The 23,502-nt window shown below is 38.8% G+C and overlaps 1 protein-coding gene across 1 annotated transcript in view; it reads left to right on the top strand.

Annotated features, from left to right (window-relative positions):
- CDK14 (cyclin dependent kinase 14) overlaps positions 1 to 23,502 on the top strand; it is a gene marked incomplete at both ends in the record, with an annotated part of 254,136 nt that overhangs the window by 157,617 nt on the left and 73,017 nt on the right. The window contains one exon of the mRNA XM_080339518.1: positions 4,411 to 4,534. Within this exon, the coding sequence (XP_080195644.1) occupies positions 4,411 to 4,534 (124 nt within the window). The remainder of the gene's footprint in view (positions 1 to 4,410; positions 4,535 to 23,502) is intronic.

The following is a 23,502-nucleotide window of genomic DNA, read 5'->3' as shown; positions in this document are numbered from 1 at the left end:
GTTCGGTTGATATTTCCAACGCTGTGAGATAGTACTATGGGGATTTATTACCTCCTTTTGCCTTTGTAAGTATTACTCAATAATTCACAGAAGCCTATAATATCCTCTGCATGACAGGAAGAAGTGCATTGGTTGCAAGCATGGGATGAGGTGTCCTGGGTTGGGTTTCTTATACTGGTATTTTTAGATTTGATGGCCTATTAAGATTGAGTATGATTTTGATTGATGCTGAGTGCACACAAGGGGATTCAGGTGCTTCTGTGACACCCAGCTGGTGTGCTTTGATACACAGAGCAAGCAGGAGCATTTGCGTTATTGGTGATGAGTGATAATAAAGCTTGTGCAGTATTGGTTACTACTTTTCAAAAGTAACTATGCTAATACAGCAATATGAGCTTGCTAAAGGGCTGGCACATTAATCTAATCTTGCTTTCAGCTTTCTTCTGAACTGATGTGAAGTCCTGGTCCAGGCTAGCTCAGCTCCATTTGCAGTCTCTTGCTGTGGAGAGAACATAGCCAAGAGTTTTGTGCATCTTCTATAGACTAGAAGTTTCCATGTAGCTTTTTACTTCCGTATCTAGGGCCAGGTCCTTTATTCCCACATGCAACATGTAGTAAGGGAGCTCAGATGCAGGCAATCATTCAGAAATCCCTCTGCGCCATCAGGGAAAGACTTTAAAAAGCCTCCCACAGGCCTCATTAGTTTGTCCTCTTGGGCAGCATCCTTCTTGTCATTGGGGTCCTTCATACCTCAGGAGACGCTGTGTAGAAATGGTACATTTTCTGGAGAATCTCTCTGGGCTTGTTGCGGATTTCTTTCTGCTTTTCACTTACCCCTCCATCCTTTGCCAGAAACTCTGTACTGTTTCTAGGAATGGAGAGCAACTATGTGGAGTCATCTGGGCACTTCTACACAGATGACCTGTACATGAGCATCCTCCTTTATCATCAGACTAATCAGAGCTTTCTGAACCTAAGTCAGAAGGTGTTGACTCCCATCAGTCCCACTCATTAGATGTACTTTGGATAGCCTGTGTAAGTATTCACCTTATAAGCTCATTTGGATGAGAAGGGCTCAAGATCCTGTGTGACAATCAGAGGCCAACAAGGTAGTAAATCGTTCTGCTGCACATGAGCCATCTTGCATCTTTTAGTTGTGTGCATGTAATGGTTGGTCTAGCTCGTACACTCACCTACGCTCATTAAAAACACCATGAAAGCAGGGCTGTTCATCCAGGCAGCTGTCAAGTCTCTCAGAAAATGTAAGCAGTTTAAACAAGAATTTGGTCAATGGCTGCATGTAGCTCAAGTGGCTCTCCAGGCCTTAAACTTGAACTAGACTATGTAGGTCCTAACCTTTTTGTAGACTTGAGAACTTTTTCATATAAGTTTCAACATTCTTTTGATATTGTAGTCTGTAAACCTCAAATTAGCTTTGACCTGCATGCATTTTTCTCACTGACAGTGAAAACTCTTCATTAAAATATGTTGCTTATTAAAGTGAGAGCTGCATAACTTTTAGGGGGCAAAAGGGTACTTTTTCATGGCTATAATAAAAAAGCAAGGCCTGAAGCACAGGTATTAATCTTTTTTGGTCTGAATGTAAAGTGTTGAGCCTCTTAATATTAAGCCTTGCTGAAAACCTGACTTCTAGAGGCAAATCTCATTCCTGTTTTCTGTCTTTTCCAACTCTTATCAAAATAATCCTTGTCATTTTGTGAGTCTCTCATTTTAACACCAAAACCCTTGTTCTTACTAATAAGCTACATGCATATGAGATTTGCCATTGCCTCCTTTTAGAGTTGTCCTCTGGTCTGCAGGGCTGCCATCCCATGACCTTGGAGAAATGGCTGTTCAGTTGCTTGTTCACAATCTCCAGGCTGATGTTGCAAAGTGGTCAGAATTAAGTAAGGGGGAGGAAGGAGCAAGTAAGATCAGAGTAGAACCATGAAAGGTGATTCGCCTATTTCAGATCAGCTATATGGGTGAGAGGTGGTGGTACCACATCCAGCAGTGATATTCGTCCTTGTGAAGGCAATGCAGATAGTCTTGAATGGGAACAGGTTTCTTGGAGAGGGATTTCCTCAAGGAGAGGGGAGGGAAATTATCTGTGAGAAGGCAGAGATGTTTCCTGAGCTGTCAGAAATGGCTCTTTCCATCTTTTCAGTTTGTCTCTTCTTTTTGTGAAGTGGGGAACCGTTGGGAGTGGAGAAGCTCTTTTACTGTTCTCTCTTCTGAAGAATTCCAAAGGACCACTGTTTTCCAGAATGCTCTCCTGCCAGTCATTAGGCTTGTATTTTCACTTAACTCTTTTCACGTTTAATATTGCCAAAGAAAAACAAAGGTGAAGAGGAAAAAAAAAAAGCAACCAAACAATAGCTGAGTTCACCCTGTGAAAAATTCAGGGAGTTTTTTCCCTTTTCCCCCTTCTCTGTCATGATCTTCCTCAAAGGAGAAAGTAATTGATTCAGTGTATATGAGTGAATTAATTGACTTTTGTGAACGTACTTGATGAGTCCAGCGTGGCTACAAGCTTGAAATAAAACTATGTTCCAAAGCTGTCCTCAAGAGTAGATGCTTCTTCTGTTGAGCTGTGAAGTTGTTGGCTTTATTTCTTAGCACGTTACGTCAAATCACTTGACTGTTTGCCTTGAAGCCAAATGAAAGCCCACATTAATATATATATTTTGAGTTATAAAAATTAGAGTGCTGTAGGATAATGTGATAATTGAAATTTCTTTGCATATTTAAAAATAATATTTAAAGTTAAATACCACTGACTTAGCCTTGTGAACTGGATATTTTCCCTATCTTTTAATTTTTAAAAAGTATTATTTTGAAGTCATTTAATTGATTTAGCTTTTAAGGCTGTAGTAAAAGCCATTTCTGCTTCCTGCCTTTATTAAAATAGTTTTTGGTACCATGACTTCCATTTTAACCACAATTCAAAAAGGAATGTGCATGTTACTCATGACTTTCCTGCTATTATTTCTTTTGTTTCTGTATTTTGCCTCAGCACATTGTTAGACCCAGCCCTGGTAAGACGGTGATTGATATGGCCCTGGCTAAATAGCTAAACATACAGTGTATTGTGTCTGCACTCAGGGAAAAAAATGAAATGCAATTAAATTCATTTCAACTTCAGTAACATGACATTTCTGTTTCTTTCATGTCAGCCTTTATTCTCTTCTATGATCAGATTTTGTAACCTCTTTTATAATGTCTCCTCACTTCAGCAGTCACTAAATAGGATGCTTGTGTTGCAAGTTAATTAGAAATTCTCATATGCCTGAACTGACTTTTCCCAAATCTTTGCTGTAGTTTCCACATATTCCAAGAGAGTGCATTTCACCAGCTGCTGAGCTGTGAGGTATGAGGTCCATATCCACTCCTGAATCCTCTGTGTTTGGCTTTGCAAAGGCTTTTTGTGTTCCCATTTGGAAACTGTAGTATTTCTTAAAATATTTCAGGCAACAGGAAGGGTCTGTATATTAGGAGAGATTTTTCAAAACTGCAAAGAAAATTCATGGGAAACAATAATTCACTCTTTGTATTGACAGTCTATGAGTAATGCTTACGGCCTTTAACTGCAGGTGCCAATAACAATGCAGGAGAATTATAGGAGCACAGCTGAAAAGGGGAGGACAAAATATGTCCACCATCCAGCTCTTTGTTCATAACTGTAAGCTAAAAAATACACAGTGTCAACTGTTAGCTTCAGGGAAGAGTCCAGTGAATGGTTAAAAGAAACACAAGGGTGAGTTAGGTTCCCATCTACATTTACCTTAAATACTATTATACGTACGTTTCAAAAGTCATCTTTAGATTCAGTGAAAATTATTATTTCCTAATGAAAAATACATAAGCAATTCCCATTAAACATAACTTTGAAGGAGAAAGCCTATCATACTTGCAGATTTCCTTGGATACACAGGCATTATTGTTGTACTGTTAATCTCTTTGTTTTAGCTCAACTGCTCCATCCCCCAGCCTTATCTCCCCATCCCTATCCACCCTGTACTGTTGTTTCCTATAATTAGTGAAGATACACATCTGTCTTCAGGCTACCACGTAATCTCTAAGGCCATATGGGTAAATGGAATATAATTATAATATGGTAGAAACTGAGTCTTCTGCACATGGTTGTATTACTCTTGTTCTTTTTAAAGCAGGCAAATTGAATCTATGATATAGTAGAGCTTGGCAGCTGGGGTTAGTCCTTACAAAGTACATATTTTTTTAGCATGAATTTCGGTTGTGTTAAATTTGGGTGGGAATTAACGCCAGTTTGGGAGGAATTCTGACACAATGTTACCACAATATGCAAGCACCCTGCATATTGTGAAGAAATCACCTGTGGTTATATGCAAAATATTAACAGAGGTCATTTTTTGTCCCCCTCTTTTTCAGTTATTTTTATTTCAGTTGCTGCGAGGACTGTCTTACATCCACCAGCGTTACATTTTGCACAGGGACCTGAAACCACAGAATCTTCTGATCAGTGACACGGGGGAGTTAAAGCTGGCAGACTTTGGTAGGCAAGCAGTTAATTACAAGTCTCTTATAATGTTGTAGGAATGTCAGACAGATGGTTCCATTGATTTCTCTTCCCCCACCCTATTCCTTAGACACACCTTCTTCATTGTAGATAATTGCACATTTTTCTCTTGAGCGAAGAAATTGATTATGGTCAACAAAATGCTTGATTAAAAGGGAGCAAGTGAAAAACAAATATATACTCCAGTTCTCACCAGGAAGATAATACTGGAAGTATTTCAATTTTATTTACCAGGAGACCTCTGAAGTAGAATTCGAAACCTTTAAAAAGAAAAGAAAGAAAGAGAGCGAGCTGAGGAAGTACAGAATATATGAAGAGCACAATCACTTTATGCAAGCAGCTCTAGGGTTGTGGAGATCTGCATTAAATTTCATAAAATGGTAATTGAAAGAGACTGAAGGACACAAGAATACATATTCCTTCTAAAGAATAAAGGAAACTAGAATCACCTGGACTCCTTTATGTATTCATTAGGCCCTTATGGGGAAGCTTTATGTGGAGTATAAAACCAGGAGAAATTGTCCACTGAAAGGTTAGCCTTTTTGCCTTTTTTGTTTTTTTCTCCACCCCAATACTTTTTAGTGTGAAAATCATTGTGAATTAAGATGTGGAAAATGGCAACATTTCTTTTTAGTAATTTTTACAAAATGTTATAGGAATTTCTTTCCTGGGGGTCAACTTTTCAGCTACTGATTCGAACAGAACTTCTGAAGTAAGCTGAAAATGTGATCCATCAGCTTTTTTGAAATGCCTTTTATGACTTCTATCCACATTGGGCTTCACATTTCGTTCACCAGCAGTGATGAGGTAGCCTTATGAGCTAATTGGCAATGTCACCATTAATGTAGTAATTTTTTTTGTCTTTTAATTAGCATTACTGCAATTAACAGCTCAGTGTGTATTTGCTATGCTGGAGAAAGGAACAGGACTTCAGGTGGACACAGTCCATAAGAACTTACTTGCCTTTGAATTGTAAGGCAGTTAGAGAAATAGTATTAGAAATAATTATTATCTGGTTTTACATATCATTTTCTGTTGGTGTTTTTCAAAATTCGGAAGATACCAGAAGTGTTTTAAAGATATGCTTAAAAAACCATTCTTACATGTTACTGTGAGATTTCCTCTCTTAAATACATGAAACAGGTGAACTGTTAAGTGCTTTTGTAGTGAAATATGAGTTAGTCCTCTGTTGAGGGTGCTGTGCTGTTTGAGATGACTGGTTTTGTTGTATCATTTGTATGTATAAAACACTATGACCTTATCTGACTTCCAAGTATCGCCATGTATTAAGTCCTTCAAGAGACTGTGATGATGGTGCTCTAGCTTTGGTGAACACTGAAAACTCTTTGTTTGAAAACTCTTACAAACATTTTTGACTGTAAAATGTTTCTTATGGTATGGGGGTTTTGGGGTAGGGGGAGGTGCCGATGAAACCTTATGGCTTTTGTGGCTGGGGAGAGGGAAGCTGCAAACTTTTCAGCTGTTTTTTTTAATAAAACAACAAAAAACCATGTTTCACCAGCCCTGTTAAATACCTCGCTGGAGGTGTGAACCATGAAATGTCCAGCTCAGATGCAGGTTGATCTCTCTCTATTGTAGTGCCTGATGTTGCCGTAGAGCAGAAGAAAGGGTGGGATGTTTCGTTTTGCCCCGCTGTAGCAGGAAATGTGACCATCACTTCTGATGAAGTTGTTGCCTCACTGTGGCACTAGGCTAAACAGGGATGACATCAAAAGCAGATTTTCCCAGCTTTGTGTTAGTGAGAATTTAAAGTTGACTATTGTGTATTATTTTGTGAGAGAGACTAGACATGTGTAAGCACAATGAAAAAGAAGTACCCAGTAGTAGACGTAAGAATTTGTAATATTGTGGAGAGGATTTTTTTTCTTTTGTAAGTTTGTCCTGACCTAATGGAAACATCTGCATAATCTACTCTTATACACTGAGAGAAGATTATATAGCTCCACTTTTTAAAGCTATCTTTTCTTTCATGGCTCATGACCTCATAAAATTGAAAACCAGATGGGTTAAATTTCTCTTCTGAGAACCAAGATGAAAAATGAGAAGTGATGAGGTTAAAGTCTGAAGGGTTGTGACCTCTTTCACTGGAGGCATGAGAAATGAGAGCACACCCATGTGCTCTCTGTGTGCACCCCTGTGCATATTTACTTATTTAAACGCTGTATTATAATAGCCCATCTTCCACCTTCCTGGTATGAAAGACTCTTCTTAAACAAGATGTAAAATACAGTCCTTTTTATGTTTTTCTCCCACAAATGACTAAATTGAAGTAATGCGCTTGGAAAGGAAACTGGTTTAGATTGTATTTTTGATTAATTATGTGAGGACCAGTATGGAAATTGGAGAGATGGGTGTTTTGCTTTCAAATGCACTCAAGGCAGGAGAGAACCTATCAAGAAATCAGTTTCTGTCAGAGATAGGATTGACTTTGATAGCACGATAAATATAAAATCCTAGAGCAAAGGCTTTTTAATCTCTAAGGACAAGACCTTCAGATTTTGGTTTCATGAGTTTACAAAAAATCAACAATGTGGCCGAAGTTTTCCATTTGGCATCAGGCTTATTTAATCTCCTTAGTGTAAGATATCAAATACTTAGAAGCAGACTGCAGTAGATCATAGTTCTTGAATAAACAAGGTAAAGGAAAGGCTATTCATGCCTGCCAGTGCATTGCACTGCGGCTGATGTGGAATCTTTGAATAACCATGGGCATGTGTTTTTCTACAGCACGGCTCCCAGACATAGCTACTCCACTGTGTGGGAGTGTCTTTGTTCAGATGAACGGTGGTTTGCTTTTCTGTTCGTTGTGCTGTAGTGCTAGGAAATGAACATTTATGAGAAGACTCAGTGGTCAAATGAAAAGGAAGAACAGAACATAGAGGCTTTATCAAATTAAAAATGGGTGAGCTGTAAAAAAATGGCTTTCTGGAGAAGATATAACACGGCACACTATATCTTGAATAATTATTGCTATGAAAAATAGTCCTTGAACTCCATGCCTGCATTCTTTTTTTTAAATCTAATTAAAATTCCAGAGGAAATTAAAGTATATTAGGAATTCTTATTAAATGAAGTGCAAGAATTATTTTTGATCCAGTAGTGTGAATTTGGCTATCTACAGGTTTGTTTGTTTTCCCCCTCACATATGTCTGTCTTGAGTAGAAATAAAGTAATATAAACCTTTAATGAGTAACACCATAAACAATTACAAACTTAAATGAACAGAGCTGTGTGCTTAATGCTAGGTACCACACAGACTGAGGTTTATAGCTGTTCCTTAGCCTTTGATCAGTAATTTCTTCACTTTAACTTTTCTTTACACTGTATACAAATGCATTGATTTGGCCTTTGGATGTGTATTGACTTACAAAGAGAAAATCTTTGAGCCTTTGTTTAGGAAATTCATCACGTAGTTTTAAAAGCAAGGTAAGTTTCTGGAAATAAATGCATTTATATTAACTATAAACAGCATCAAATGGCTGTACAGCCGCAGATAGGAGCACAAACTCAATGATCAAACACTAAGAATTTATTTTTTTCAAGAGTTAGTTGCGATCAGGTGATTAGTAATGTAAGCAAAATAGTTATCTAAGCATATATGTGATTTGTATTCATATTGAACACCTAACCAGTGCTGTATACCATTTCAGTGATCCCTTATTTTCAAAATGTCTCTTTGAACCTCTAAGAAATATGTACCAAAGCCTTTAGGAGCAAATACAAATGAAAACACCAAAGGAACAGAAAAGCTTTGCCAAGCATATAATATTTGACTGCATGAGGATGCTTCTGACTGGCCATAGCAGAAAGGTCTGAGGTATTGGAAGCAGCAGAAGCTCTGTGAGGATGTTGAGACACTTGGGAGCACAGTGCTTTTAGGTGAAAGAGGAGTGTTGAGCAGGTGAAGATCAGATGCTGGAAAAGAGTAAGGGAGAGAATCAATAAGTGTAGAAAAATGTAGGCCCAGTGCAAAGTGGGGCAGGTGATTTAGTCACAGCAGACTCTGATAAGGCTGAGGTGCTCCATGACTTCCTTGTCCTGGTCTTCATGAATAAGATCTTGCAGGCTTTTGTTCTCAGAGATGAGGTTCATGGAGGAAAGGGCTAAGTGGAAGAGTTAGGGATCTTCTGAGAAATCTTGACCTATGGAAGTTCATGGGTCCAGGCAAGAGGCCTCCTGAAGGTACTGGGAAAGCTGGCTGATGTCATTGTCAGGCTGCTCTCTATCACCTTTGAAAGACTGTGTAGACTAGGGAAGGTCCCAAATAATGGTTAATGCTGTACCCATTTTCAAGAAGGGCAAGGAGGAAAGTCTGGGGTACTGCAGGTTTGTCAACCATCATCCCTGGGAAAATGATGGAGCAAGGCTGCTTGGAAGTAATTCCTGTACATGTCAAGAAAGTGTTTGCCAGTTTTAATTGAGGTAAATAATGTTTGGTCATTGGGATTGCCTTCTGTAATGAAATTACTATCTTTGCAGCTTCCCTGTACCTAAGAGAGGATTACCAAGAAGACGGTGGTGCACAGCCGGAAGGTGCCCTTTACTGAGGTGCACAGTGGGAGAATGAGGGATAATGGTCATAAGTTGAAACAGAACTGAGTATTAGGATGGAAATGTTCGCTCTGAGAGTACTTGCATTGGAGCAGCCCAGAAAGGTGGTGACATCTCCATTTACTTCACTGACTGGACAAAGCCTTGAGCAATCTGGCAGGTTGGACTAGGCAAATTCTCCTTGTGTGGTTCTGTGACTGAGCTTTTTTATGTTCTGTTTTGAGTTTTGATGATTTGGTATTGGCATTTAGCTACTGTGCATGGTGATATAAATCAAGATTGGCTAATCAGTTATGTTTGCATCCAGATTATCATACTTAATAAACTCCAGCACAAAGTCCCTAAATAGCTGACAATAATCAAGTAGGAGGTGGATCCCACCTTCCATGTGAGATTTTCCAGGAAGGATTTACTCTTTTTGTGTTTGTTTCTTATTCTCCGTCTCAAAACATCCACTAACAGCCTAATATTCTGATGCTTTCAGGGGCAATACGGACCTTTAATCTGATTGTGGTATGGTTACTCTTATATATCCTTTAGTTAGAATAATTTTCTGCTTTCTGGTTTGGAAAATGCATCATTATATTTGTTATTAGAAATTTTTGGATAAAACATTTACATAGTTTTTGAAGGTAGGCACATTGACATCACATTTCAATGTAGTGAGAAAATCCTCAGAGCATGGGTCCAGAGAACTTAAACATTTAAACTTAACTAGCATGTGGGGCAGTGGTAGCACTTCTGAGGCTGTGAGAGAAACTGGTCAAATTATTGATGACGCCCCTGTCCTGCTTTATCTGTGAGCTGATGAACCTGCTGCTGGGAATTGTATTTCAGGGGACTGCCTGTTTGTGAAACTTCCCTGCAGCTGTCTTTCTCATTTGTCTTTTCTGCTTGGCATGCAGTAGAAATGAACTGCACAAAGAGGGTGGATGAAAAGTTTAGAGACCTATTTGGTCTCTATTTTGAACTGTGCTTTTATTGTAAGTACAAGCAGCTGTGGGCTAGTCACATTTTTAATTGAGATGCTGTTCTTTTTAGTATGTACACTGACCATTTCACTGTGCCATGGCTCCAAGACATAGTGCATGACTGGCTGTGCAGGTATCTGAGAAGCAGAAGTGCAAAATATGATTTCAAAGAGAAAAACAGCATGAGAATCTTCACGGAAATGGCTTTGCTTTACTCTCCCAAATAATGCCGACCCTGAAGCTTTTCCTGTCAGCTTTTTGTTGTCTTTGAGGATCTCCTTGAATGAATAAGGAGCTACAGGAGGTCTGCATTATGGTTGAAGGTCCTACCTTAAGCTTTCAGAGATTTTTTAATATAGAGCCCTGTGAAGTAGTAAAAGAAAGAATCAAGTAAGTGTGACTGAACCGTGCATCCTTCTAGATATGTACGATGATTAATAATAGATAGCAGGAGTAAAGAGGCTTGAGGTTTGTAATGAAGAGAATTACACTTGATGGAGTTGCAGTTTAAAACTGCAGCTGAGTATTAGAAAAGCATATTTCCATGAATTTCCATGTAGATTTTTCTGTGGGGAGCATGTCAGTGATATGTCACAAAGGACAGAACTATTGCTGTATAGTTTGCTGTTAAAATTATTCAAGCTATGTTGTCAACTTGAAAAAAAAAAGAAATTGTTCTTTTTCACAGTAAGAATCCCATAAGGAGGGCTTTCTTTATAATGTACCATATAAGATCCATATGAAAGTTTGTATAGCATAACAGATTGCTTGCATGGATAACTGCTATGTTTTTCTATGCAAATTCTCCACAGAGTATCAGTTCTTGAAGATGCTGGTATAAGGACTTGTTGTGGTGCCTGAAGAGCTGGTATTTTACGTTGTTGGTGATGCTTGATGAATTGGTTTGCAGAACTCTTCCAAGGTTCTCTAGTTGTACAGGCTGGCTCCCTCTGGTCTTCCTGGCTTCAGGTGAGCTGGAGGCACGTGGTGTGGCAGCTGCTGGCATTTTGGGGTGAGCATGGGAGCAGCCCCGGTGGCTCCCAGAGCAACTGACCCACAGCTGGGTCCCCCGGCCTCCACTGCAGGACTTGCTGGGGCTGGGGAAAGCATGGAAGCTATCTGGGATTTTCTTATCAGAGGCTGCTGCTTATAGATGGGACCACCTTACCCTAAATGTAGGTCAACAGACCCCCTAACACCATTTTGAATTGAACAGAGAAAGAAAAAGACATTTCTTTCCCATATTCACGTGAGAAGTTGATGTTTCTCCAGGTGCAGCCTGTTCCCCTCTGAGAACAGCCTTTAGAATCTGAAGAGTTTGTTCTCATAACACCCAGGAAGGTCAGTAATGGGTTTCTATGAGGACTCTATTTATATTAAATATCAAGAAATGAAGATGACATCAAGTGATGATGTTGTGAGTAAACTGAAAGAAAAGTGGGAACCTGGAAAGTGAAACCCAAACTGCTCAAACCTGAGTTAGCTTGCAGGTCTTTATAAAGGACAGCAATTAACTGTAAATATAGTGTTTTCAATTGAGAGCAGAAGCCGATGCTGCTGTTTGTGGTGCCAGCTGGGCTGGAGGCCTGGAGCAGCAGAGCAGATTCTCTGCATTTGTCCTGGCATAACCTCATTTGCACACTGTCGAGTTTGTGGAAAAAGGCCTTGCCTTCCCCCGTGCTATCTTGTTCCAAGGAAGGGAGGACAGAGCTCAGTGGTGGAGTTGGTAGTTTGCTAGGGGACCTTCAAATTTTCTCTCTTGGAGGAAATATTAAAGTTGTAGGCTGTGAAGGCCGTGGGCACTGTGGACCCAGAGATCCGTGACAGGCTGCTGTGTTAGTTATTTGCTGTCCCAGGATGATAGGCTTTCTCTCCGCTTTCTTAGTTTCTAACAGTATAACTGGCTGCTGTCAGGGAGCAGCCAAAGCTGCCTCCTTCTCCTCCCCTCTCAGGAGCAAGGGCTTCACGTGCTGTGCTCATGAGCATCTCTCGTCTTGCCCAGATCTGCGGTGAAGAATGGCAGGAGATATGTAGGTGGCAGGAAACTTCAAGCAACAGCAGTGTGAATGGGTAGATCTGATTTCTGGCATTTGGGCTGAAGAATTTCTCTGTACATTGTTTTAGAGGTGAAGATGTAGGAGAGAACGCATGGTCTAGTGCCACTGCAGATGCTTGCTTCCCATATCTGATTGGTTTGTCATCGTCATCATAGAGCTCCGTCTAATTTGCTTCATAGATCTGATGGTTTTATTGAGATATCAGATGAATCTACATAGAAAATTGCTATTGTGAGAGTTGAAGAATACCTTATGTACAGAAATTGGGTTTCATAGTCTATGGCAGAAGAATAGATTTGACATAGGTTTACTATCTGGAAACAGCAATTTGCAAAAACTGTGAGGTTCCTTTTGCAACTAAGACTTCAATTTCTCTCTACTAATATTAAATACAAACTAGAGCTACACATTGAGGTTTTGTCCGTGATAGCTCTTTAACAGTTGAAATTAAAATTCTTGAACTATCCCGGTCTTTTCAGCTATTACTAAAGTAGATGCTGTAACTTAAGCTCTTCCCACTGAGAAGCACTGTGTAGGATTATTGGGTAATCAATAAGGACTTTAAAAAAAAAAAAAATTATTGAGGATCTGGATATTGGTGTGACTCACTAAATGGGTCCCCTGTTAAACACATCTCAGATCACTTAGGTTTCAATCCAGTTTCCCATTGTTACAAGTTAGAGGGATATTGAGCCTTTAAATAGGAGGAAAGCATCTTAATTATCCATTAAGGGCAATAAAGGAAGTTGGTTATGACACCATTAAAACAACTGTGATGAAAACTCTGTTTCAGTGTTGTGTTCTTAAGAACAACGTGGGATTTAGATGTCATCTGTACTACAGCTAGCCCAATGCTGACTGTGATCTTGCATTATTACCACAATTATGATTTTTTTATTCTTGTAATGTATTTTATTCATGTCATATTCTTCTCCCCCATCTAAATTTCAACCAGGCTGTTACATGATAATTACACAAAAAACATGGAGAACTGTGATCCCCTGTTTGTGCAAGAGAGATCCACCCCTCACAATGAATCTGTAAATGTTTTAAAATCTGGGCAGTAATAACAAGGGGTTTTTTTAATTGCAAAAAACGTTGATCAGTCATGTGACCATGTTCTCCTATCAGTTTTATATGAGAACACCTTCTCTTCCTACACATCTTTCTTTTATAGCCTTAGCCTTTTTACTAGTATGGCTACAAGCCCCTGTATTTAAAACAATGAACCTTCTTTAAACTTTCTTGTTCTGAAGCTTCTTTGCCTGTTTCTGGTGCAGCAATTATGGGGGAAAAAAACAGCTGTGGTCATAGAGTCATAGAATGATTTTGATTGGAAGGGACCTTCAAAGGTCATCTAGTTCAAATCCTCTGCAATGAGCAGGGGTGGTAGAGCTTTCTAATATAGCCATCCTGGTTGATCCCATAGTATTCTCTGTCTTTGCTTTCTTGGTCTGATTATGGTTTTGTTTGATGTTTCCTTATTTAAAAGAACTTACTGTATTATACAGTGAGAAAATTATGACAAATTTTAGATCATTTTAATTTCATTAGTCTGTTAATAGTTATGCAGATTTATTTTACATAGGAAGTAATCAGCTATGTGGAAATTAAAGGATAACTAGAAAAAGGTGTGGATTGAAGAAGAAAGAATTCATCATAACTCAGAACAAAAATATTGATATGCAAAGAAAAAGATTATCATGAACAGAGACTTGCAGTTCTTTAAAGCAATGTGTCGTTTAACATGATATGAAATAATTCCATAATTGAGATAGCATTTTAAAGAAACGATGGTTCTGTGATTTATACCATTGTTTGTTTTGCTCTAGACAGTTCAAAACCTTGCCTTACTGCAATACAGTCCCTTCTTATCTAGCTCATTTTTAATAATTTATTCAGGGTTTTTTGATTCTTTCTGGAGGACAAGGTGCTGGATATATTAATATCTTTATAGATGCAAAATTCATACTGATGTAAATGAACATCATACTTGCGGGTCTACCTGCATTAATATGAAAACTTCCCCTGCAGCAATTGGCCTTCATGACAGCCAGAAGAGGTCGGGCAGTGCTTGTCTCAGTCATACTTAACACTTCTCCAGAGATTTACATTTCCAAAGAGCTGTACAAATAAACGTTAACTCCACATAACCGCCTTATGTATGTTACAAATAACCCAGCTTTGCCTCTGGGTTTTACAGTTCGAAAGAGACAAAGTTACCAATATTAAAAGTGGGAGATCAGAAATCAGCTGCTTTTTACCTGGGTGAGGTGGGAACATTAACAACGGCTTTACGTGTTTGGGAAATGGTGCTGTGTTACACAGTCTGGAGAATGGCTGGTTAGATCTTCACCTTGCTAATGGTGCCCAAGGTCTCCTCCATGGTCAGCTGAACCTTTCTCACCTTTGGCTTTTATGGCTTATATTACTTAGATATGTCAGATATTATAGCCTGTTTTCTTTTTTTCCTGTGGTCATTTGAAATAAGGGAGAAAATTTTCATATGTCATCTCTTACTCTCACCCACAGCCATGAACATAGTCATATACTTCTTAGTGTAGCAATTTTTAAGTCACTTGGACATCAGGTTTTGAGTTACATTTGCTCTTGTGGCTATATTTGTTTGAGTTTTGAGTTTTGATGATTTGGTATTGGCATTATTGGCTATATTTGCTTCTGAATGTATTTCGTTGCAGTGGGTTGATTTGATTGTAGAAGCAGATACCAAGTACAAGGTACTAGAAGGGAAAAACTTTTTCTGTCAATACTGTCATCACTGATGTTAAATTGTGGAGTCTTCAAGCAGGCTGGAAATTTGATTCAGCTGTGAACTGTCTGTAGACTTTTGAAAAAAAAAATAAAAAAAAAGTAATAAGAAAAAAAAGTGTCTCACTGAAGTGTACTTTATAAACACAAATGCCTAATATTAACTTCTTGAAACTTTGGCAATTCTTTGCCCATTCTGTCTTACAGTGCTCAGGATTGTCGCCAGCTTTGCTACAGAGGTTGCAGGATGTGATGCTAAATGAGGTGTGCCCACCTGCACTTACAATTTTCTCTGCACACAAACTTGAAATAGTAAATGGTTTAAATGAAACATGAAATGTTTCAAAGGTACTAATAATATGACAGTAGCATTTTGTCTGTAGTCAAAATACTGTTAGGGATCCTTTGCTTGCAATCTACAAGTAGTTTTTATCAAGCATTGCATGGAGAAGTACATCCATGGTCCTTAACTTAAATGAAAGAACAGATGAAAGAATGGCTCAGTTTCAGTGCTAATAAGTGTTCACTTGTTTTGTTCAGGTACAATACAGGCTTCTGCAACTCTACTGACTTAGTAGGCTTACATATGTACATAATAGACTAGATTTGGTCATATAGCTCCAATTTTGCCATCTTGACGGGGCGTTTAAGTGTTTCAGTATCACTTTAAAGATGCAGTGTGTGGAACATTTGCTTTTAACTACATATTTCCAGAATCATATGTTAAAGCACAGCCTTAATGTTCTTCTAATGTAACTTTTTGAAAAACGAAATTGACTATTTTAATTTCTTTTTCTGTGACAAAATTGTATTAACTTATTAGGTGGCTCTGCAGGAATACAGATGCCTGATTACTGATGTAAAGCCAAACAATCATTTAGACCTAAGCCTATTGGAATCTCTCTCACATAAAACTCTTCTTCTAAGATTTGTGATTCAGCTAATTTAAGATGACGTATACATCAAATGAGTTTTGAGGAGTGATTCAATTGAATGGGTGAATCTGAGTCTCCAGAGATTCCTGTCGTAAGCTGTTGCTTCATGATGTTGCTTTACAGAAGCAACAGTACTTACACAGGTTTCCTTAACGGTTTCACACTTGAAAGCAAAGTGAAAAATCACTTTAAAATGTAGTGAAATCTACTGTAGAAGTTTTCTATAGTTATTTTATTCTTTGATGTGTTTCTAAAAGCTTTGAAATAACTGAAAAATAAGTTTTAAAATTGTATTAGTTTTGCATTTTTGCAGCAATGTTTGTACTGTACTCTACTGATATTTTTAAATCATTTTTCTCTGACTTAAGCCAGTGCATTCAGATGTGGTTTTAGATGCTATGAGTGTTATCTGGTATGTGACCATATGTACTAATGTGATAGCACATGCAAAACCTACTGGAGTTATTTCGCAGAACAGCCAAGACAGTGTTTTAGCTGCTAAGGAAAGACATAAGCTGCAGAGTATTATGAATTGTAGCAGTACCAAAAATCAGCTGAGTATTTCTCTTGTCTATAAATAGTCTGTCTCGGCTACTGGAAACAGCCTGGATTAAACTTCATGATCACTAGAGAACCGCTTGTGCCAGGCAGGGCAGCCGTGGTTCAAAAGACGAGGCTGGATAATAGAACAAATGCAGCTGTGACCTGCCTCATAGAAGTGTGTTCTCAGGTGACATCTCAGCGGACATCAAGTGTAATTGCGTTGGCTGTGCAGCACAAGGGCCAGGGGTACAGTGCCTGGTGGTTGCAGAATTGTGCCATTTATACATAAGTCAAACCTTGTGCTATAAGAACTGATCGTTTCAGTACCCATGTGGTGACAGTTTTTCAGATTCACAAATTCCACTCCTGCAGGGTAATGGCAAGTGGAAGTGTTGTTTGATTTAGAAATGGAACTAGTTGTTAGATCTGCTTTTCAGAAGTGCTGTTTGTTTGTAGATGTCAGTGTTGTTCAAATACTTGCTTCTTCAAGTAGCCCTGTTCTTCTTGAATTTACTGTCCCAGAGTCATTCCAGTAATGTGATCTGTTTGTGAATATATTTCCAAGCATTCAGTGAGGTTTTTACGAGTTGACTGTGACTTGAGGTATTCTCTTAATCAAATTTCTCCAGATACGTTAGCTCTACATTTGAAATGATGGATCAGCAAAATAGGACTATCCCATGGGAAATCACTCCATAAAGTGACATCACAGTAGTCAGGTAACTGTAGTCTTTGATCAGTGTTGCAGCACTCCACAGATTAATTGCACTGAGTAGTGGTTGCCATTAATAGATGGAGAGAGTGGTATGTGTTTGCTGTGGCATCACCTTGTCACTGACAGTGTTGTACCATCATTTAAGAAACAAAATTATTTGAGTGTAAATAGCTGGGGTTAGTTGTTTGAATATAAAACTCCTGGTGAAACTTTGCTCTTGTGTTTCTATTTGGTTGACTATGAATCACTACAGTAGCACCAAATTGTGCTTATTTAACAGTTCTTCAGCTGTCAGATTTAATGAAACATTAAACTGGAAGGATTTAAGTGGCACTGCTGCCTTGTGTACAATGGGCTTGAATCTGGTGTGTGTTCAGTCCCATTAGCACCCAAATGAAGGGGAAGGCAGTTTGTCTACATGATGATTTTCTTAAAAAGAAAGTCTTGCACAGCACAGAGCAAGCATATTTCTTTGCAAATACGTTGTATTTAGCCTGTCGCATACAATATGTCAAGTACCTACTGCACTTTTATCAAGTGATAAGTTGTCAAGATACCAATTGATAAGGTTTGGTTCATTTTTACTTAAAACCCAGATGGAGTAATCAAAAAATGGCTCTTGAATTCCTGCTTTTAGTTGTGCAGATGGGGTCATGCTAAATTGTTATACTGCACTAGCCTGCAGTAACTTATTAACTTCTATGCTCAGTGCTTGATGGGCTATTACATTTCACCAAATTGGACATCTGTCATCTGTATTTTTCCATTTGTCTCCATACAACATTTTTCCCCTGGATCCACACCCCACTCCCCCCCCCCACCCCCCACCCCCCCCCTCACCCCCCACCCCTTTTTAATTTTTTCTGAATTCAATTGATTTGTTAGGGGGAAATCCTAATGACAGTGAAACATTTATACCTCAAAAGTGTAGGCAAGTGGTCCATTGCCTTTCTTGTCTTCAGCAAGTTCATTGCTCATATGTCTTAAAAGTTCACATATATATATTTTTTTTAATTACTGTTCTCTTCTAAACTCATAATTGTCCAGTATTTTAGCTGATTCCCAGTTTTCTCGCTTTTATTGGGGAATGTTAAAGTATCCTCAGATGCATTACCTCTCATTTTCAGTGGAGAATTAATTTCTGCCTGTTTGTTCTTTCTCATACTTCCTCCCTGCGCTCTGCAGATCTTCCCAATTTAAAACCATCTGTTCAGCCATTGTTAACTCTTTGCTTCAAACTTAATAACTTCACTGTGGAATGAGTAATTCTGACATTTTCACTTACAGCTCTATTAGCAAAGTGGTGTGTTCATGCTGGGACATTGTTAGGAATAGACGACATAATCTTCTTATAGATACTTTTTTTTTTTTTTTTAAAATGAGATGACAAACTGAGGATCATTAAGTAAAAATCCAGAATCTGGAAAGCAAATCAGGCAACTGTTAAGGTATTGTGGGTGCATATACCATACTTAGAATGAATCTATGTATCTTCACTAATGCAGAAGTTATCTTTGATGTGAAATTCCTTGCTGTCCTGGAGTTACGTTAGCTTTCGCGTCTGTGAGTATGTTTACAGTGGTTTTTTTTTTAAAATTTTTATTTTTATTCTTGTCCACAGTGTTATTTTTCTGCTTCCAGACCAGCAGAGGCAGTTTGCACATATTCATGCTGACCCAGAAAACCATGGGAATAGATATGTTTTCATGGTGTTGAAAATGGAATGTATATTTCTTTTGCACTTCCATACCGTTTTTTGATTGGAACAGGATTTTTAGTGTGTTCCTTTCTGCTAATAGAAAATGAATGAATTTTGCAGCCATGGTGCATGTTCAGCATTAGTGGGCTTTTTTAATAAAGATTTTAAAGCAGAGAAATAAACAGCTTTATAGCTAAGATAACTTTCAGTTGAATTAATCAAACAGATCTTTACTATAAAACCAACAGCTGAGTTCTTTCTTGTATTCAACTTTGCTACTGCCTGTGATCCCGTGGGAGGCTCAGGACTCAGACAAAAGAGATGGTGACGAAAGAGGTGATGCTGGAGTTGTTGACAAAAGAAGAACACATTTTATGAGGGCTGGAGTCATTCTTCCTGTTAGGAGAAAAAGTATTTCTGCATCTCCCCTCTCTGTAACTTGTGTTTGTCAAATTGATAGTTGAGTCCTTTTCATAGACCAGAATAATTACTGTCTGTGCTATTGTAAGTGATTGTCTGAAGACATGTATGAGATAAGATTTGCAGGGAAAAAATAATATTTTATTAGACCAACTGATGCAGCTGGAAAAAACAGGATGAGAGGCACACACGCCTTTTGCTTATTGCTCTCCGTGTCCTGGAGATTAACTCCTGCACTCTGGTTTGGACAACTAGTCATTAGTCCAGTGCATTTTTGGAATATTAATTGGGAAACCTAATTAGGCTGTCCCTGATACTGGTAATTTTCATGAAAGAATGTCACTACCATAATCTGGTGGCTGTATTGGGACTCGGACATAAGGTCTGGAGCACAAGTCTGATGAGGAGCAGCTGAGGGAACTGGGGCTGTTTAGCCTGGAGAACAAGAGGCTGAGGGGAGACCTTATCTCTCTCTACAACTACCTGAAAGGAGGTTGTAGCATGGAGGGCGTTGGTCTCTTCTCCCATGTAGGAAGCAATAGGCCAAGAGGAAGTGGCCCCGAGTTGTGCCAGGGGAAGTTTAGATTGGATTTTAGGAAAAACTTCTTCACAGAAAGCGTTGTCAGGCATTGGAACAGGCTGCCCAGGGAAGTGGTGGAGTCACCATCCCTGGAGGTGTTTAAAAGACATGTAGATATGGTGCTTAGGGACATGGTTTAGTGGTGGACTCAATGATCTTAAATGTCTTTTCTAACCCAAATGATTCTATGATATTGTAATTAATTTATCCTATTTGATAGGAATTTAATTCAAATGCTCTGGTGAGCAGCTTAGAGGCAGATGTGTTCAGGTAAACAGTGAAACAACCTGAAGGCTGAAGGACACTTTTCATTGCTAAGAACTGACTTCTGGGCTAGAGAGCTGACTGCTTCATTGAAGCAGTGTCTGTGTTTCTGCCCATTTCACTCCTGTACTGTTGTGGTTCAGGTATTCACTGAATAAATATGCTTTTATTGGAAAAAAACTAGCTGAGTAAATGGGTTAAGTGAAGTTGACAGTTCATGATCTACAATAGAATACATTAACAATAATTTAGTGTTGTTACTGAATCACAGTTATGTTTTTAATGAGCTGTTTACCTCAAACTCTAGGTAATTGTTAAAATAAACAGGAGGCTAAAAAAGGAAGAATGAAAAGAATCTGAATCAAGGAAAAACAGCAGAAAAAAATGCCCCCCCCCCCCCCTTTTTTTTCCAGCATACCTTGCTAGAAGTCTTTCTTGTTATATCTAAATTGAAATAGTAATCAACTCAAAATATATAAGATACAATGGAAAAGGAAGCCATGCACATGGTTGGCGAGCCCTCTTTTTTGCAGTCATGGCTGGTTTTCTCATTTGCAGACTCATGTTCACTGTGAACAAAGGCTTCCTGATTGTCATGTGAACTTAACTAGAAAGCTCTCTGGCAGCTAAAGAGATATCAAATATTAATATTTGTGCTCATGTAGCCAAAGGTGCACATATTGAATAGGTCTTGAGTCTGGATATAGCTATTGCCTCTTGTGAAAGCCAAATACAATTTAAAAATTAAAGTGATATATACAACGTGTTTTGTTAATAACTGATGCTAGGTAAAATCAGATACAACCTCTGAGTCTGAGATAAAAGATGAAGGCAGATGAAGCAGAGAAAATTATATTTACCAAGGAAGGAAGAAATAGATCTCTAAATATATATAGATTTTTTTAAAAAATTCAGAATAGGAGGTAGCAGGAGGTTTTCTTTGTTAAAGACATACATACACACATAGGTATAGATCATTCACCCTGTATTTTAAATATAGGACATTGTAGGATAGCCCAAACCGTTGCTTAATGAAAGACTTAAAAGCAAGTTGTGCTTTGTGTCACAGCACAGGTAGATGCTGTTGTGCAAGCCTTGCAGTACGTAGTATATCAGAACAGTTTCTTCTTTCTGTTTGGATAAATAATCGCCATAGAAGTGAATGCCTGGAGAACATTAAACAGTGTCTGTTCTTCCCATAATTACACACAAGTTCCCCAGTGGGTCTGACGCAACCTGACTTTTAATAACTGGGCCTCATGCTTGGCTTCCTGCTTTCAAAATAAGGCTGCAACAGCAGGACACATGTTGACCTTTTGTCTTTCGGAAGACACAGGAACCAGAAGGGAGTTCATGGCCTGTCAGGAGGTCCTCCCACCACCTTCCCAGGCCAAAAAGTGCTCAAGTGGCAGTATGTAAATATTGAGTGCTCACCTGGTGATCTCTTCATTTATCTTCTGGATTTTCTGCACACTAGCCATTAAGATTTGAAGTTTTGATGATCCCCCATAAGCTCAGTCTTTTTGAAATGAGATTGTCGCTCCTCCTGTAGTGTAACCATGGAAACAGACAGGGAACCCTTAAAGAAAGTGATCGAACATGCTGTGCTAATTAATCCTACCCTTCAGTTTTCTTTCAGTTGAAGGATGTGGTTAAATAAATTTTGCATGAGTAAGCATATTTGGATGTGCAAAAGGGTACAAAATATGCAGGAAATTTTCTTGCAGAAGGATATCTGAGAAAAACCCAACTGGTAGCTGTCTTCTGTTCACATCTGGAGCATCAGAACAAGAAATGCAGTATCTTGTTAGTGTTTCACATATATATGTTTTGATACAGTTCTTTTAAAACTGTAAATATATCTGAAATATGAGGTTATTTTTTCCATGCCTTAAGTGTGATGAGAGACATTTACATTAATTTTGAGTCTTTGAGTGAAAGTGTTCATAATTGCAAATGCCTTATTTATGCAGAGCGTTATTCAGAAAAAGCAGACTTTGCTCCGTGCCCAAGACAAAGCAGCTTCTCTGAGGCGTTAGTCATTTCAGTTCTGCACAGGGGGAGTGACTGACAGAACAGAGGGACTGTGCCAGATTTTCCTCTGCCAAATTTTAGCCTTTGTGAATATTTCCCTGGGTTGTTCACTCCTGCTTTCTTCAGTCTCCAAAGTAGTGTATGTGCCTGACTAGGAAACCAGCTGGCCACAATTCAAAACATATGGCCTATACCCTTAAACCTTTTAAACCTGGTGATTCTGTCTGATGCCAATGTATGGCTTCCTCTTGCTCTTACAAATTAAGGGGTTTTTCATAACTTTCTCCATTCCAGTGATGATCCTCTTATAACCGTGAAACCAGATGCAGCATCTAACCTCAAAGGCTTTCATGTTGTTTTGGAAGTGAAGAGCAGATTAAAGAAAAATATTTTGTTCACCAACATGCTGAGTTTAGCCAAAAAGGACCATCCTTTGAAAACTGGTTGGATTTTGTTTAACCTGGAATAGACTAGAGATGGAGGAGATCTAGAAAGAGCTGGCTGAGGAAACAGGGTGGGCAGCAGTCCCAGCAGGATGGGAGGACTGGTTTATGGTGAGCAGTCACACAGGAGGAGGAAAGGTGTACTTGGGCTGGCTGCAGCACTTGCAAAGCTCCATCCTGGCAAGTAAAGTGGCAGAAATTGGCAGGGAAGCATGGATATTGTATTATTTGCAGTATGATTTCTGGTATGGCAAGTTAGGTACTTATTGCTCTCTACATGGGAGGTTTCTTGAGTGTGTGGATCAAAAACTTCATGTAATGGAGTCCTGAGTTCATTTTTCACCCCACAAGCTCTGAAGTTATTTGACAGTTTTCCCAAAATCACATGATGTTCCTATCTTCTTAAAAATGCCTTTTCCCTGCCTGCCTGTGCTTTTTCTCCTGTCAAAGCTAGGCAGCAGATTAGAGAGTAAATAGTTTCATTGTTCCTCAAGCAAGACTAAAGGGAGTCTCAGGCAAAGAAGGATGGGGGCATTCACCATCCAGGCTTCTTAAATCTTTTCATAAGTTTTATTTAGCTCAATAACAGCAGGTCCATATCCACAATCTCAGGGATGACTGTTTCAGTTAAGTCACCTGGGATATAGGTGCTCAGAAACTCAGACTTGTTAATGTTTCTCTGGGCTAGGAATAAGAATTATTCACCAGTGAGAGCGCTTTGTGGTTTCTGACCTCCTAGAAGCAAAACATTAATGTGGAGGCTGAGGCGCTGCAAGTGTGTGATGTGACCTGTCCTCTGGCCTCTGTGGGGCTGTAGTGCACTGGCCAACACTGAGTTGTCTGTATGAGGGAAGTTATTTGTCAGTCTGGTGGCCAGGTGCGCAAACATGAGATGGAAGTCTGAAAACTTAAAATAAATATGGTTATTCATGTTCGAAATGT

This window comes from Nesoenas mayeri (assembly GCF_963082525.1).
Source record: "Nesoenas mayeri genome assembly, chromosome: 2".
Taxonomy (NCBI): domain Eukaryota; kingdom Metazoa; phylum Chordata; class Aves; order Columbiformes; family Columbidae; genus Nesoenas; species Nesoenas mayeri.
Note: the sequence above shows the minus strand (reverse complement) of the source record. Positions and strands in the feature narration are given on the sequence as shown.